The 13,682-nt window shown below is 52.2% G+C and overlaps 1 protein-coding gene across 7 annotated transcripts in view; it reads right to left on the reverse strand.

The window, feature by feature from the left end:
• The window catches only part of ZNF423 (zinc finger protein 423), a 318,249-nt gene that overhangs the window by 253,323 nt on the left and 51,244 nt on the right, over positions 1-13,682 (reverse strand). For 6 of the 7 annotated variants that reach the window (XR_008378296.1, XM_053582122.1, XM_053582127.1 and 3 more), the window contains exon 2: positions 9,013-9,072. The exons of the other annotated variant lie outside the window; for it this stretch is intronic. Coding sequence is in view for 1 of the 6 variants with exons in the window: in XM_053582122.1 (XP_053438097.1) it covers positions 9,013-9,072 (60 nt within the window). In the remaining 5 variants the exon portion in view is untranslated. The remainder of the gene's footprint in view (positions 1-9,012; positions 9,073-13,682) is intronic. 7 annotated transcript variants of the gene reach the window in all.

Consider the following 13,682-nt stretch of genomic DNA (forward strand, 5'->3'; position numbering starts at 1 on the left):
GGAAGGCTAAAGCGGGTGGGCAAGATTCTGCAGACCAGTAGGTCTCCACCCCCGGAAGCCCACACCCCACCTAGACCTGCTAAGTCAGAGTCTACATCTGGATGAGATCACCAGATTTGCACACATGTTCAAGTTCAAATAACGCTGGTGTAAACCACCCAAGGGTGCACATGGTGTGGACAACAGGGGGAGCATGGGATGGGCAATGACCCCCCCAAAAATGCATGAGGAGAGAAGTCATCACCTCCCTCACACTGTAGCTCTGGTGTGCAGCCAGGCTTCAAGTCACCAAAGATCTACTGATTTCTAGCACCCAGCAGCAGGATGTCATGGCTGAGGGGTAGGACCACCGCCCCCTCCCTGACCTTGGGGAGGGTGCAAGCTTTGCAGAAAATAGGACCAGCAAACCCCAACAGCCTGCTTAGGTGGACAGCCCCAAAACAGCTGAGCTGGGAGCCTAACGCCTGTGCCCCAGACAGCAAGGGCCCAGTGGTAGGGCACCTGCTGAGTGCCAGGCAGGGGAAACAAGACAAACAACATGGGGGTCCCTGCCTTGGAAGAAGCCCAAGTCAGTCTTAAGACAAGTCTGCAAGACAAGCCCAACTTCATCAAGGTGCAGCCATCATTCAGGTAGGGGGGTGCGGGGAGAGAGATACACACCAGTGTTCACTCACGCACCCTGGGCACGGTGCACTCGAGTCCTGAGCACATGCATGCACTCCTACACACCGGCTCTGCACACATATGTGCACAGCAGGCACATCAAAGAGGAAGCTGTGTAGCGTGCAGCCCAGGGCGGGTCCAGAGCCAGAGGGAAAGGGTGGGCAGGAAACACACGTCCTCCTCAGAGAGCCGATCCAAGTCAGCCCCAGGGGCCCAACAGACGGCACCAAGCATGACAGGCAGAGGCCCCAGGATCCCCCAGGGGTGTGTGTCAGGGCCACAGCTACCCAGTCACGCACACACACGAGTGCACGCAGCCCTGTGCACACAGAGCACGGAGGCCCTACCCCATGGACGGCTCACCATGGTAACAGAGTGGCCACCTCTCAGCACCAGCCACCACCTGACGGTTTCTGAGGCCTCCCGTGCTGGGGGGAGGCAGCTCTAACAAAGGCATGGCCCAGGCCTCCTGGCCAGGGGTCCACGGAGCCAAGCAGCAGGCGCATGCCTGCCACACTCCCCCAGTGAGCTCAGGGCCATGGCGTCCTCCTACCCAGCCTGCCTGGCTCCACACAGCTCAACTCCCTACAGACTCCCCAGCCAAGCTAATGAGAAACTCCCCAGCTGGCCCCATATAAAAATGCATTTCATAAGTCTTTAAAATGCTGGGAAATTCTACATCAATTTCGTGAGACTTTTCTGCTCCTTTAAAACATCCCCTGGTCTTCATTGAGAAGATGACTGGGGTGGGGGCTCCAGGACAAAAGGTGGACTGCACCAGCCACACCAGCCTGCAGCCAAAGGGCACCAGGGCAGCTTCCACCCTCAGGCACAGCAATGTGACTGTGAGTTGGCATCACAGGGATGGAGGTGGGACATCCTCTCTGCTGAACCCAGTATAGGACAAAGGCCACTCAACAGAGAATTCAAGGTGAGAGGCCCTGTGCAAGCAGTGAGAGGGACAGTCTCTCCAGCCCTGACTGAAAAGTGAAAGAAAAAGTTAAAAGGTGCTGGGAACTGCTAAGAAAAACTTCAAAGGAGAAAAATACCCCACCCACATGAAGATGCTCAGCACAGCTTACTCCAAGAGCCAAAACCTAAAAGCAAGCCCTGGCCGGGCACAGTGGCTCACGCCTGTAATCCTAGCACTCTGGGAGGCCAAGGCAGGAGGATCCCTTGAGCTCAGGAGTTCAAGACCAGCCTGAACAAGAATGAGACATTGTCTCTACTAAAGACAGAAAAACTAGCTGGGTGTGGTGTTGGACACCAGTTGTCCCAGCTACTTGGGAGGCTGAGGCAACAGGATCTCTTTAGCCCAGGAGTCTGAGATTGCTGTGAGCCAAGATGACCCCTTAGCACTCTAGCCTGGGAAACAGAGTGAGACTCTGCCTAAAAACATAATAAGAATAAAAGCAAGCCTGTCTGTCCAAGAAGGGAGATGCAGTTAAGAAAATTAACGCCCATGGGAGGGATGACAAGTGCAGCTGTGGAAGGCTATGCGGGTCCACAGGCGCCATGACAACAAAATCCTCTGTTGCATCTGGCCTGGACCTCAGAGAGGCAGAGGGCTAGTCACACATGGATGGAGCTCAAAAGGCAGTGAGAGAAACTTGAACAGCAAGTGTATACAGAAGAGCAAGGTTGTACATGGACTTCCCATGAAGTAGCTGAAGTAATGAACACGTGCTCTTCCAAACACCAGGTGGGGGTCAGCCCCGTGTGGGTTCAGAAGTGTAGGCCAGACTGGCCTTGACTCCCCGCCAGGAAAGGCCCAGTCTTTTGGACATTTCCAGCCATTTCACCTGCCAGAACTTGGAGGTGAAAGACTACAGAAGTGAGGAGGCTGTCACCTGGACAGGAGTGGGGACCCTGACCACTCTACCTACCCCAATCGTCATGCAGATTCAAGTTAAAAAGAAATGAGAGGCTTTGGTGTCTCCTTCCCAAGGAGGCCCCAGAACACCAGGTGCCCAGATGCAGGCTCTGACCTCACCCCTGAGCAGGCCCCAGAGCCTGCAGCCTTGACCCCACCATTCCTAAAAACTCCTCCATGCCCAACCCTCAGGTATGGGAGGAGGCTGGGGACAAGGTGGGATCAATGTGAGTCCCTACAGAGAGTCTGGCCCTCAGTGCTTTCCAGGCTCGGCCTTGGAGAGTGGGAAGTCTGTGCAGGGACTTCAAAGCAGGCACATCCTCTCCTTCCAGGTAGCAAAACATGAGAACTGGGCTACTGAGATTCCTCTACCTGTCCCAGGAGTGGCCTGGACACACAACTGATGCCCACATCGAGTCCCTTCCAAATGAAGCACCTGGACCCATGTCCTCACGGACAATCTGCCATCTGCACTTGAGGTGCTATAGTCATGCACAAGCCACCTGAGTTCCAATCCCTGCTCTGCCACTTCCCAGCTGTGTGACCTGGAAACAAGTTAAAGGAATCTCTGTGCCCCTGTTTTCTCATCCATACTTAAGCACAGGGAAGGAGACCTGGCTCCTAGAAGCTCCTATAAATGGGAGTTGCAGTTGCCATTAACCAGGGCAATGAACCTGTTACATAGCAGGTAGGTCTAAAACTCTGATCACAGTGCAACACCAGTAAGGTCTCAGGCTGCTGGCCATTCCACAACTGATGATACAAAGCATTTCTCTCAAACCACAAGTGTGTCTGTCATCATGCCAGAAACAAACTTAGCTAACTTGCTCAGGCATCGACAATGAGCATGTCAATAAATTAACCGTGTCCATCTCCAGATGGTGCCAGACCTCCTCTCCCCCAGCTCGTCCCAGAGCAGCCATGTTGGAAGGAAGCCATGTGGCAGACTCCACCCGACCTCTACAGGAGCCCAGCCTGGAGCCGAGGGAGACTGTGCTCAGATGGGCTTCCACAGAGGAGGGTCTTCAGCTCCCAGCTCACACACCATGACAGGGGAAGAGAAGAGAAATTTCCATGTGGTTGGGTTGGTTCCCTGAATCCCCAGATTGTCGACATCAGGATCATGCAGGTCATTTCTGGTGCCTGCCACCACTTAGAGATCATCTCATTCCAAAGGCTGCAGGAATAGAGAGAAAATCCTGAGTAAGAAGGGATCTCCACACAGGGATGGGTTGCAGATGTCGCCAGGAGGGCAGGCAGGTCATGGGCACTGCAGACTAAGCGATAGTGCCTTGGTTAAAAAAAAAAAAAAGAAAAAGAAAAAGAAGAACTCTAGGGGATTTCCTCCTTATCAATAGCCAGGCCAGTAGAAAGGGTTTCTTTGGGATGAACAATGTTTTTTAAAAATGTGAGTTGTCCAAAATGAGATACCTTCACACTTACTAGAAAGGAGAGAATTTAAATAAATAAACAAACAAATTAAACAATGCAGGAAAATAACTGTCTTGGCAATGATCTGGAGAAACTGGATTCTTCATACATTGCCAGTAAGAATGTAAAATAGTGATGGGCGGCGCCTGTGGCTCAAGGAGTCCCATATGCCGGAGGTGGCAGGTTCAAACCCAGCCCCGGCCAAAAACCAAAAAAAAAAAAATTAAAGAATGTAAAATAGTGTAGTTGCTACGGAAAACAGCTGGGTGGCTCCTCAAAAAGTTGAACATAGAATTACCATAAGATTCAGCAATTCCAGTCCTCAGAAAATGCCCAAAAGAACAAAAACTTAATACAGAATGTTCACGGTAATACTTCTCACAACAGCCAAAAGAAGAAAACAACCCAAACATCCATCAGTAGACAAATGGATAAACAAAATGAGGTTTCTCCATGCAGTGGACTATTAGTCGGCCCTAAAAAAGGATGAAAGGCAGATAGCTCCTACAACATGGATGAACCTTGAAAATTCTAGGATAAATGAAAGAAGCTAGTCCATAAAGATTACATATCCTATGGTTTCATTTACAGGAAATGTCCAGAACAGACAAGTCTACAAAGACAGTAGATGAGCAGCTGCCTGGGGCTGGGAGGGGGAGGGTAAGAGCTAATAGCACACAGTTTCTTTCTACGTCATGAAAATGTTCTGAGTTGATGGGGGTGATGTTTGCACATATCTCTGACCCACTAAAATTCCTTGACTTGTGTACTTTAAATGGGTTAACTGTATGATATGTGAATTATCTCAGAGACGATCTGCTTTTAAAAAGATATGAACTGCCTTTTTTTTTTTTTACGAATTTGACTGTTTCATATGAAAATCTAGCTTTCTGGCTTCTACTTTTAAAACTTGAAAGATCTTGGCCAGGCGTGGTGGCTCATCCCTATAACCCCAGGGCTTTGGCTTGAGGCCAAAAGTTCAAGACCAGCCTTAGCAACGCAGAAAGTCCTTGTCACTCCAAAAAAAATTTTTTTTTTTGTAGAGACAGAGTCTCACTTTATGGCCCTCTTGGTAGAGTGCCGTGGCATCACACAGCTCACAGCAACCTCTAACTGCTGGGCTTAAGCAATTCTCTTGCCTCAGCCTCCCAAGCAGCTGGGACTACAGGCGCCCGCCACAATGCCCAGCTATTTTTTGGTTGCAGTTCAGCCGGGGCTGGGCTTGAACCCACCACCCTCAGTATATGGGGCCGGCGCCCTACCAAATGAGCCACAGGCGCCGCCCAAAAATTTTTTTTAAAAATTAGCCAGGTATGGTGATACATGCCTGTAGTCCTAGGAAGGCTGAAGTAGGAGGATCTCTTGAGCCCAAGAGTTTGAGGTTACAGTGAGCTATGATCACACTACTATACTAGTCAGCACAGCAAGACCCTATCAGATCTAGTGATTCTGGGCCCACAAAGAATTCTGGCAATTCATGGCACTGCCAGGGGGAGTAGACGGACAGCACCCCTTCAGCAGGGCCTGTGTGCAGTACATCAAACCCCCCAATCCGCCCACCCACCTGCACCACTGGCCTCCCTCTAGTGGGCCTTTGAACTTGCAACCCATGGTGGAGCTTCCCCCATTTCTAAGAAGCTCATACCTAGCCAAGCTCACACCAAGCTCACACTTGGCAAGGTGGGAGAAGATGGGCTGGGGGATAATCCATGAACTCCCCCAAGATCACATATAAACACTGTGTATGTTTAGGAAGACAGCCGTATACTTCCACTGAGAGCTCAGAGGCATCTGCGGCTCAAAACGAGTTAAGAATTTCCCCAGCTCCACACCCAAGAGGCAGCCCCACACCTTGACTCTGAGCACAGGGCTCTTCTCCCAAGCCCTGCCATCAGAAGCGCCATTTGCCAGCCAAGAGGTAGGAGTGGGCCTGAGCTCCCTGTCCCCCAACCCCCTACCCCCACCCCCAGGCCTGAGAACATTGCCATGAGCTCCCTTGCCCGCTAGGCAAGGCCAGGCTCTCCATCACTATCAGGTCTCCAGCTTGAGGGCACAAATAAAACTAGCCAGGCTGCTCCCAGGGACAGGTGGCCATAGGGTCTCCACTGGCAAGGGAGGAGGGGAGAGGCCAGGGGTGATCATGGAAGCACACTGGATGTTCTGCTTTTTTATTGGAGTTCTCCTTCACACTCCCAGGGTCCAGGCAAAGTGGGGAAGGGGAAAGGGAAAGGCTTACACCCCGGACTCGCTGGGCCCTCAAGGAAGAGAGGCTGCCCCAAGCTTTACAGCTCTCTACTCCTAATAAAAAGCTCTCAGCCCACGCCACCTTGGTTCCTGGTGAACAGAATACACCCACGTCCTGCAGCCACAGTGCCTGTACTGCCACGGACCTTCCAAAAGCCGCTGCGATGCCTGGCCTCCGGGCCTCTGCCCAGCGCTCCACCTCCCAGTGCCAGCCAAGGCAGAGGTTAAACCACAGGCTCTGGCTTCAGAGGACTTGGGTTCAAGTCTGTTCCACAGCTCATTGGCTGGGACCATGGACATGCTACTGAGCCTTTCCAAGCCTCCTTCCCTCACGTGCCAAACGAGGATGGCAAGTTTCAGGGGCCATGATACCAAGGGCAGCTTGGGGAGGTTTTGCTCCCCCCATGATCTTCCTTGGCACCTGCCCCCGTTCTCTGATGTGGCCAAGTGACATTTTCTCAGTTGAATGAAAAGTATTAGACAAAAGCGGCTTTCACCAGGCCTCTGGCCCTGTCCTTTACCAGATGGCCACCCCTAAACTAGCCCACGGGGAAATGATGGCTCTGCTGCTGCTGAAAACAGCACCCACCTTTGAGACCTGTCAGGACAGCTCAATGGGATGAGGCAGGTGAAGTGTGAGCTCCACGCCTGGCACACAAAAGGTAAGTGCTCCAAAAATGTGACATCACCCAGGTCCAGGGCTGCCTCACACACTGACTCAGTCCTGCCACCCAGGATTTGAGCCACCTCACAAGCCCCACACACAGAAAATACAAGCTGTTGCTCAAGTCCAACAGAACTGGGAAGGAAAATTTATCACATGCATATATTATCAAAAAATCATCAGAAACCAGCCAGAGACAACAAAACAATTCACGGCCTGGCTATGAATTATCTACTGTCCAGGACACTTTGCCCTCTCTTTCCCCACACTGAACAAATAATCCAAAGCTGACTGGCAGCATGGAAAGCCATGCCCTTGGAGTCCCCAGGGGCCACAGGGAGCTCGCACAGAGTGCACCTCTCCCTGCACACGTGTGCGGGCCATGCTTGGCTCTCGACTGGGAACTGGCAGATCCCACAGCCTCAGCTACCCCAGAGAGGCCCTAAGGCTGGTTATCCAGCTATGAATCACAGACCTGCAGAACCTAGAGCACCAGCCCCGACATCACTCCTGCCTTCTGCAGACCAGAAGACACCTCACTGCCTTAGGAAGGCAGCCTTGGTGCCCGGCACCCCTCCCAGGCCTCTCCGTCCACCACAATCACTGCCAGAGCCCCCGTGCACCCCACTGCTGCTCCCATCTGTCCATATCACCTCGGGCCCCACTGGTGTGGCAGCTAAGAGGGAGGACATTCCAAGCACAACCCCAGGCCAAGCTTTCAGGAAGCCTACTCTCAGGAAGACACACAGCTTTGTAGTCTCACTGTATCTCCCTTGAGCACAGGTAGTGTTCGCCCCACACAGGAAACTGGACACAGCCCCTTCCCAGCCTCCTAGACTAATGAGTGCGCACCCAAGGCCTGTCCTCAGCCTGCATTCCCTCTCTTACAATTGGAGCTCCACCTACCACCATGGCTTCAGACAAGGCTCCCTATGGAGGGGACCCCTATCACCAAAGGCCACGGCACCTGTGACACAACAGTGCCCAAAGCCTGGGTCAATTGGGACCCAGCCAGGACTCTGCAAACCTCTCCATTTTTCTGTCTAATCTACACCAGCATTTCCCAAATGCTAGCTATCTGTGAACGATCTGCATGTTTTTGTTGAATCTAAATATTATGTACATTACTCAAAACTTTGTCAACTCAACGTTTTCACTTGAATTTAGCTTCACCGTAAGTCACAAATGTGTATAATGCCACAAATTAGGTGTGTAGCCATTAAAATGTTAAATATTAAGTATTCATACACTTGATGTCTAAAACCACATTTTTGGAAATACTGACCCAGAGCCAATCTTCCTTCCTGCCTCAGTTTCCGCAACTAATAGAGAAGATTGGACCAAATTACTCCTCAAGGCTTAAGATTCTACAAGACTAAACAGGCCCCCGCTCTGCCATAGATCCAGAGCCAGCTGCTCAGGACCTCAGGCCTGGCAAGGCAGGGAAGGGACAAGGAAGGCAGGCCCACCCCCCACAATCAGGAGCTTCCAAGACCCCAAAGCCAGTTCCAACCTCAAGCACCCAAGTGCAAAACTTCAGACTGAGCAGAACCTCATTCATCCCCCTCTATCCACAGCTGGAAAACTGAGGTACAGAGAAGAGAAAGCACACACAGGACCCCCTCTCCTATTCGTCACCCCTTCGCCCATGGGCCACACACCCCACAAGCCTGAGCTTCCTCTGCCACCACCCCCACCACCCCCACCCCGCAGGAGCTCAGGTCTGCTGGTGCTGCCTGAAGCTGTAGGGTGATGTAGGAATCCTGACTTACAGTGGAGTTTAAAAGTCCTAGTAAAGTGGCTGTTATGCAATTAGACTGGAATGAATGTGCAGGGCCGCCCACAGCAGGGAGCTTCAGGCCTGTGCTGTGGGGGAGATCAACGCCCATCTCAACTGTGCCCACAAGAAGGAAATGTGGCCCTTGGGAGAGCAAGGGAATATTAGTCTCTGTATGTAATAGATTTTATTGACCATATGGAACTGATATAAAAATCATGTTGCACGGGGTAGTCTGGACTGGAGACAGGAATGTGACGTGAAGAGTGTCATTTCCATCACCAGCTGGGTGGCTTTCTAAGTTTCCGGGCTGGCCCCCCAGACCCCCAGCAACTCTCCCACCGGCCCCTGGGCATTTACCTGCTGCTGTCACAGAGGAATCCCAGGTCAACGAGAAGTCCGAGGCCTCCCCCTCTTCAACTGAAAGAAAGAACAGAGACGGGCCTATAAGTCTTGAGGCTGTGCAAAGAGGTCACCAGGTGGGGCCCAAGGCGAAGAGGAAGGAACATTTGTGGGGTCCTTATTATAATACCCATGAACAGGGGAGAGGGGGTAAGGCCCACAAAGAGGCCTTTGTAGGTTTCACAGAGACATAAAATGATCAGGATAAAACATGTATAGCAAGTAAGTGCTGGGTCAGTTATGGTTCCCCTGGCCCTGTGCCCCTGGCAGACAGCACCAACCAACCCCAGTGCTATCCCAAACAATGACGAAGGTTGCTCTAAGAGGCTGGCAAAGAGCAGGGTGAGGGTCCCCAGGATGAGAGCTGACCCCAGGATGTGCTGAGGCCAGCGCTCCCAAGGCAGGCAGGTTTGAGCACCGTGAATCAAGGGCAGGAAGCAAATCCAGAGCCAGCAACATGAGAAGGCGATTCCCCCCACCCCACCCCAGACCCTGCAGAAGGCAGGGCAGAGGCAGTGTGTCCCCTCCACCCCACACTCCAGCAAGGAGCCCAGGCTGGTGGAGGCCGCACACTAGAACAGGGGAGAAACCCTATACAGCATAATAACGCTCTTGTCCTGGAATTAATCCCAGTCTGGGGCAAGTAATAATATTAAAGCTGGGTTATGGACTTTGTAAATGGAACTTTGTTTAAGCCAAAAATGTGCATACGCAGTATTTTTCAGATTTAACAGGCTTTCCTGCTCTATGCACGTGCAGGCTGGAGCTACCACATGCCACTCTGTTCTCTGGGCACCATCGATGTCCTTGGTGGCCCTACACAGATGCACCTAGTGGGTCAGGCACTGTGCTGAGTGCTTTCAGCTGTGATTGGGCTTAGTTCTCCTCAGTGGACCTCCAGAGAGGTTCAGGGATGCACCCAAGGTCTTACGGCTAGTAAAAGACACAAAGAGTTCGGGCTCAAACCCAGGATCGTCTGCAACCACTATATATTGGGGCACAAAGGATGCCGTCCAGAATCCTGGGAGCAACCACCCCAGGCCCCTACACAGAAGGCAAATAGCAGCAAGGTGGGCAGCCAGCAGGTCAGAGGAGCAAGCAGGCTGGCTTTGGCTCAGAACCTGGGTTCTAGCACCAGGCAGAGTCTGGCTTCTGATCTTAGCTCTGCCTCTTACCAGCTGTACAACCTTGAGCAAATAATCTAACTTCTGAGTTTCTGTTTTCCCACCTCAAAAATGCAGAAAATAATGGTACCTAAACCACAGGGTTCTTGGGAAGATTGACTAGGATGACCCTGCTTGGCGCTGCGCTGTGCCTGTACTAAGCCAGGCATTAACATCAAGGCTGTCTCTGCTGGAGACATTCAGATGGGTTTGGTGCCACTTCTCAAACAGTTGGGTGCTGAGCCTGCCCCCTTCGTTGTCTACCCACAAACTCACTACCCCACTGGCACCTTGGGAACATGTTTTTTTTCTTTTAATCCTCAGAAACAGCCCCTAAAAGAGGGCCGTCCACATCATGAACAACAGGCCAAGGAAGGCAGACAGAGTGCTCTGTCTTTTCCAAGTTTCCATCCTGAGAGTAAAAACTCAGAATCAAGACAATGAAAAACAGAGAAGATCTGAGCTGGGACTAAAGCTATTGTTTTACTTAGCTGTTTACAGCTGGGGTGGGTTTTCAAATATGCAGCTTTGTAAATATGAATCAAGACCTCATGTCAGACAAAACTGATATTACTCACTAAGATAATTCCAACCAGACAGCCTAAATGCTTGAAGCTATCAGAAGCAGCCACGCATGAAAGGAGCACTGTCGACAGCATCCGTTGCCACACCTAAAAATCAGTTTCCCTAATACTTCATCTTTTACTTATACACATGCGCACACACACGTGCACCCGCACACACAGTGCTTCTGTTAGAGGCTGATGATGCATAATTTTACCATGCAGCCTTTTTGATAGATGCCTCCATCAAGGTCTACGTGGAGCCCTGAACCCCACCATCCACAGGTTATCAGCCTATGACCGCCATTCTCCTTTGTTCTTTGTATTCCCCAGGTGTCAGGACAGACAGTCTCCACACTTGGGCCCACTCATGGCTGTTATGAAGTGTGACCTCCCAAGTCAATGAACTTCAGGATGGCCCTCCCCAAGATGTCAAATCATTCCCCTGCAAAGATGTGGCCTCAGCCACAATAGGTCAGAGAATATGAAAACATCCTCCACTGTGGAGCCCTTTGGGGAGAGTCAGGCTCTGTTCTGGGCCCATGACCTCCAGACAGGCCTGCAGCACAGCAAGAGGCTAGGGAAGCCTGGAGTGGCAGGCATCACTGCAGAAGCCCCTACTCTGAGAAGCATCTACACCGCAGGCTGGAAGCCCTGAAGACACATCCCTCCTTGCATGGCAAGGGCCTGTGACTTGGTCGTGAATGAATTTTCCTGCAATTGCAGGCACCACCCCACTCACATGCCATCCTCTGGCCCACATTCTGTCTTTTTGTTTGTTTTTGTTTTTGTTTTAGGGATAGTGTCTTGTTCCATTGTCCAGGCTGGAATACAGCGATGCACTCAAAGCTCACAGCAACCTAAAACTCCTGGGCTCAAGTGATCCTCCTGCCTCAGCCTTCTGAGTAGCTGGCACAAGGTGGCATGTGCCACCACCGGGAGAGGGGTGGGAGAAAGGGCCTTGCTATACTTCCCAGGCTGGCCTTACTCTTCTGGCCTCCAGTGATTCTCCCCTCTTGGCCTCGCAAAGTGCTGGAATTACAGGTGTGAGCCATGCCCAGCCTCCTCACATTCTGTCTGTTGAAAGCATAAGCACACCATCTGTTATACATTCTTGGTGAGAAAAAACAATGCACACACCCCACCACCCCAGCTAGGCCCTGTGCTGCCCAGACTAGGAGTGAGGTTTTCCTCTCCCAGCTGGACATTTCTGCCCAGATTGTGTCTTCAACCAGGGCTGACCTGGCAGGGGCAGCTGATGCGCAGGGAGGGAGGCCCCACCTGCAGCTGCACCCAGGTGCTGAGGTGGCCAGGTGAGTCCCCGACACACCTGAAATGGAATTCTGCCTCAGAGCCACAATGCACACCAAGGACTGCGTGGCTCAGAGACAGCTGGTCAGCACAGAGGCCAGTGTAGCTGGCACACCAAAGGGGCTGCCCAGTCCCCAGGGGAACGAGGTACTTTCTGGAGATTTCCCCAGACTCCACCTCTAACTTTGTCATGTATGAGATACTTGGCACCAGTGCCACCACTGCACTCACCCCCACCTGCCCGGTCTCAAGGGGAACACAGGGACATCCACCCTGTGGATGGTGGGCAGGGCAGATGAGTGCACAGGGTGGGTGCAGAGGGTGAGCATGTGCACAAGTGAGCCTGTACACACAGAGAGATGCCCAAGGTGAGAGTGTGCACACCAGAGGGCGCATGGAGTGTACACATACCAGGAGGGAGCACAAGCCCAGTGTGCACGGGGTAGGTGTGAATGCTCATGATGTAGGCCTCACCCAGCTCTAAAGAAGCTCCAGCCCAGGCCCTTCTCCTGCACAAGACCCCAGGGACATTGGGATTCCTAACTCCTTTTGTAACACTCGCAAAAGTAAGACCTATTCCATGCTTAACACCCTATCCCTTTCTGCTCCAACGTCTCTTCCATCCCAGTCAGTCATCTTGGGGTGGCTGTGGGCACTTTATGTTCTTTGTCTCAAAGGGACCCCAAAAACTAACTCCCTGCTGGAGCCAAGCAGTAGACTGAAGGAACCCTCCATCCATACGTGTGTGCATGCACTTGCACACTCCCGCATGCACAAGAGCTTGAGGGATGCAAAGGCTCTGGACTGGCCCCAGGCCCCACTGCCAGGCAGCAGCTGCTCCAGCCTGCACTACCAGCACCACCCCCAGACTGCTTGCTGAGATTCCATGACATGACCTTGCACCTCACTCCCTGCTCAGCCCCCCCACAGCCTGCACCCCAATTCATTATTCCACCCTCCTACTTGTTTGCACAGTTTTTACCTGCTCCCCTCACTAGGATATGGGCTACACCTGTCTTGCTCATCGCCATAGCCCAGTGTCTAGCTCAACGCAAAAATATTGGTAGGTGCTGAACAAACTTTTTAGCGATAAGCAAACAGGGCCCCTACTACAGAGGGCCTCCTGGGGGCTGAGCTCTGTTCTGAGCCAGCCAGTGGGTAACACAGCCACAGACACACCTGTCCCCTCCCCACCACTGCTGTCCCTCTCCCTGCAAGTAACACTCCAATCTGACTGCCCACATCTCCCCAGGAATTAAATACAGGGCATGTCTGGGGTGGGGCAGGCACTAAACAGAAAACCTGGGCCACACAATCAATTCACAGAGAGGAGCAGGGAGTGGCTCCGTGTACACGAGGGGAACCGTCAACAGTGCACCAAGGACAGGAATCTTTCCAGGGGTAAATGTGACCACAACAGCAAAGTGGCCCTGGGAAGTAGGTGGGGATGGGCTCAATCTTGAATCTTGCAGCTGCCCTAAAATACTTTCCCCAAGCCATGAGGCCTGGTGAGCAGTGCTCAAAGGTGCAGCCCTGGACAGAGGCTGCTGAAGAAAGCCCTTCAAAGGAGCTCCTGAATGGAGAAAGGGGG

Source organism: Nycticebus coucang, chromosome 2 (assembly GCF_027406575.1).
Source record: "Nycticebus coucang isolate mNycCou1 chromosome 2, mNycCou1.pri, whole genome shotgun sequence".
NCBI lineage: Eukaryota > Metazoa > Chordata > Mammalia > Primates > Lorisidae > Nycticebus > Nycticebus coucang.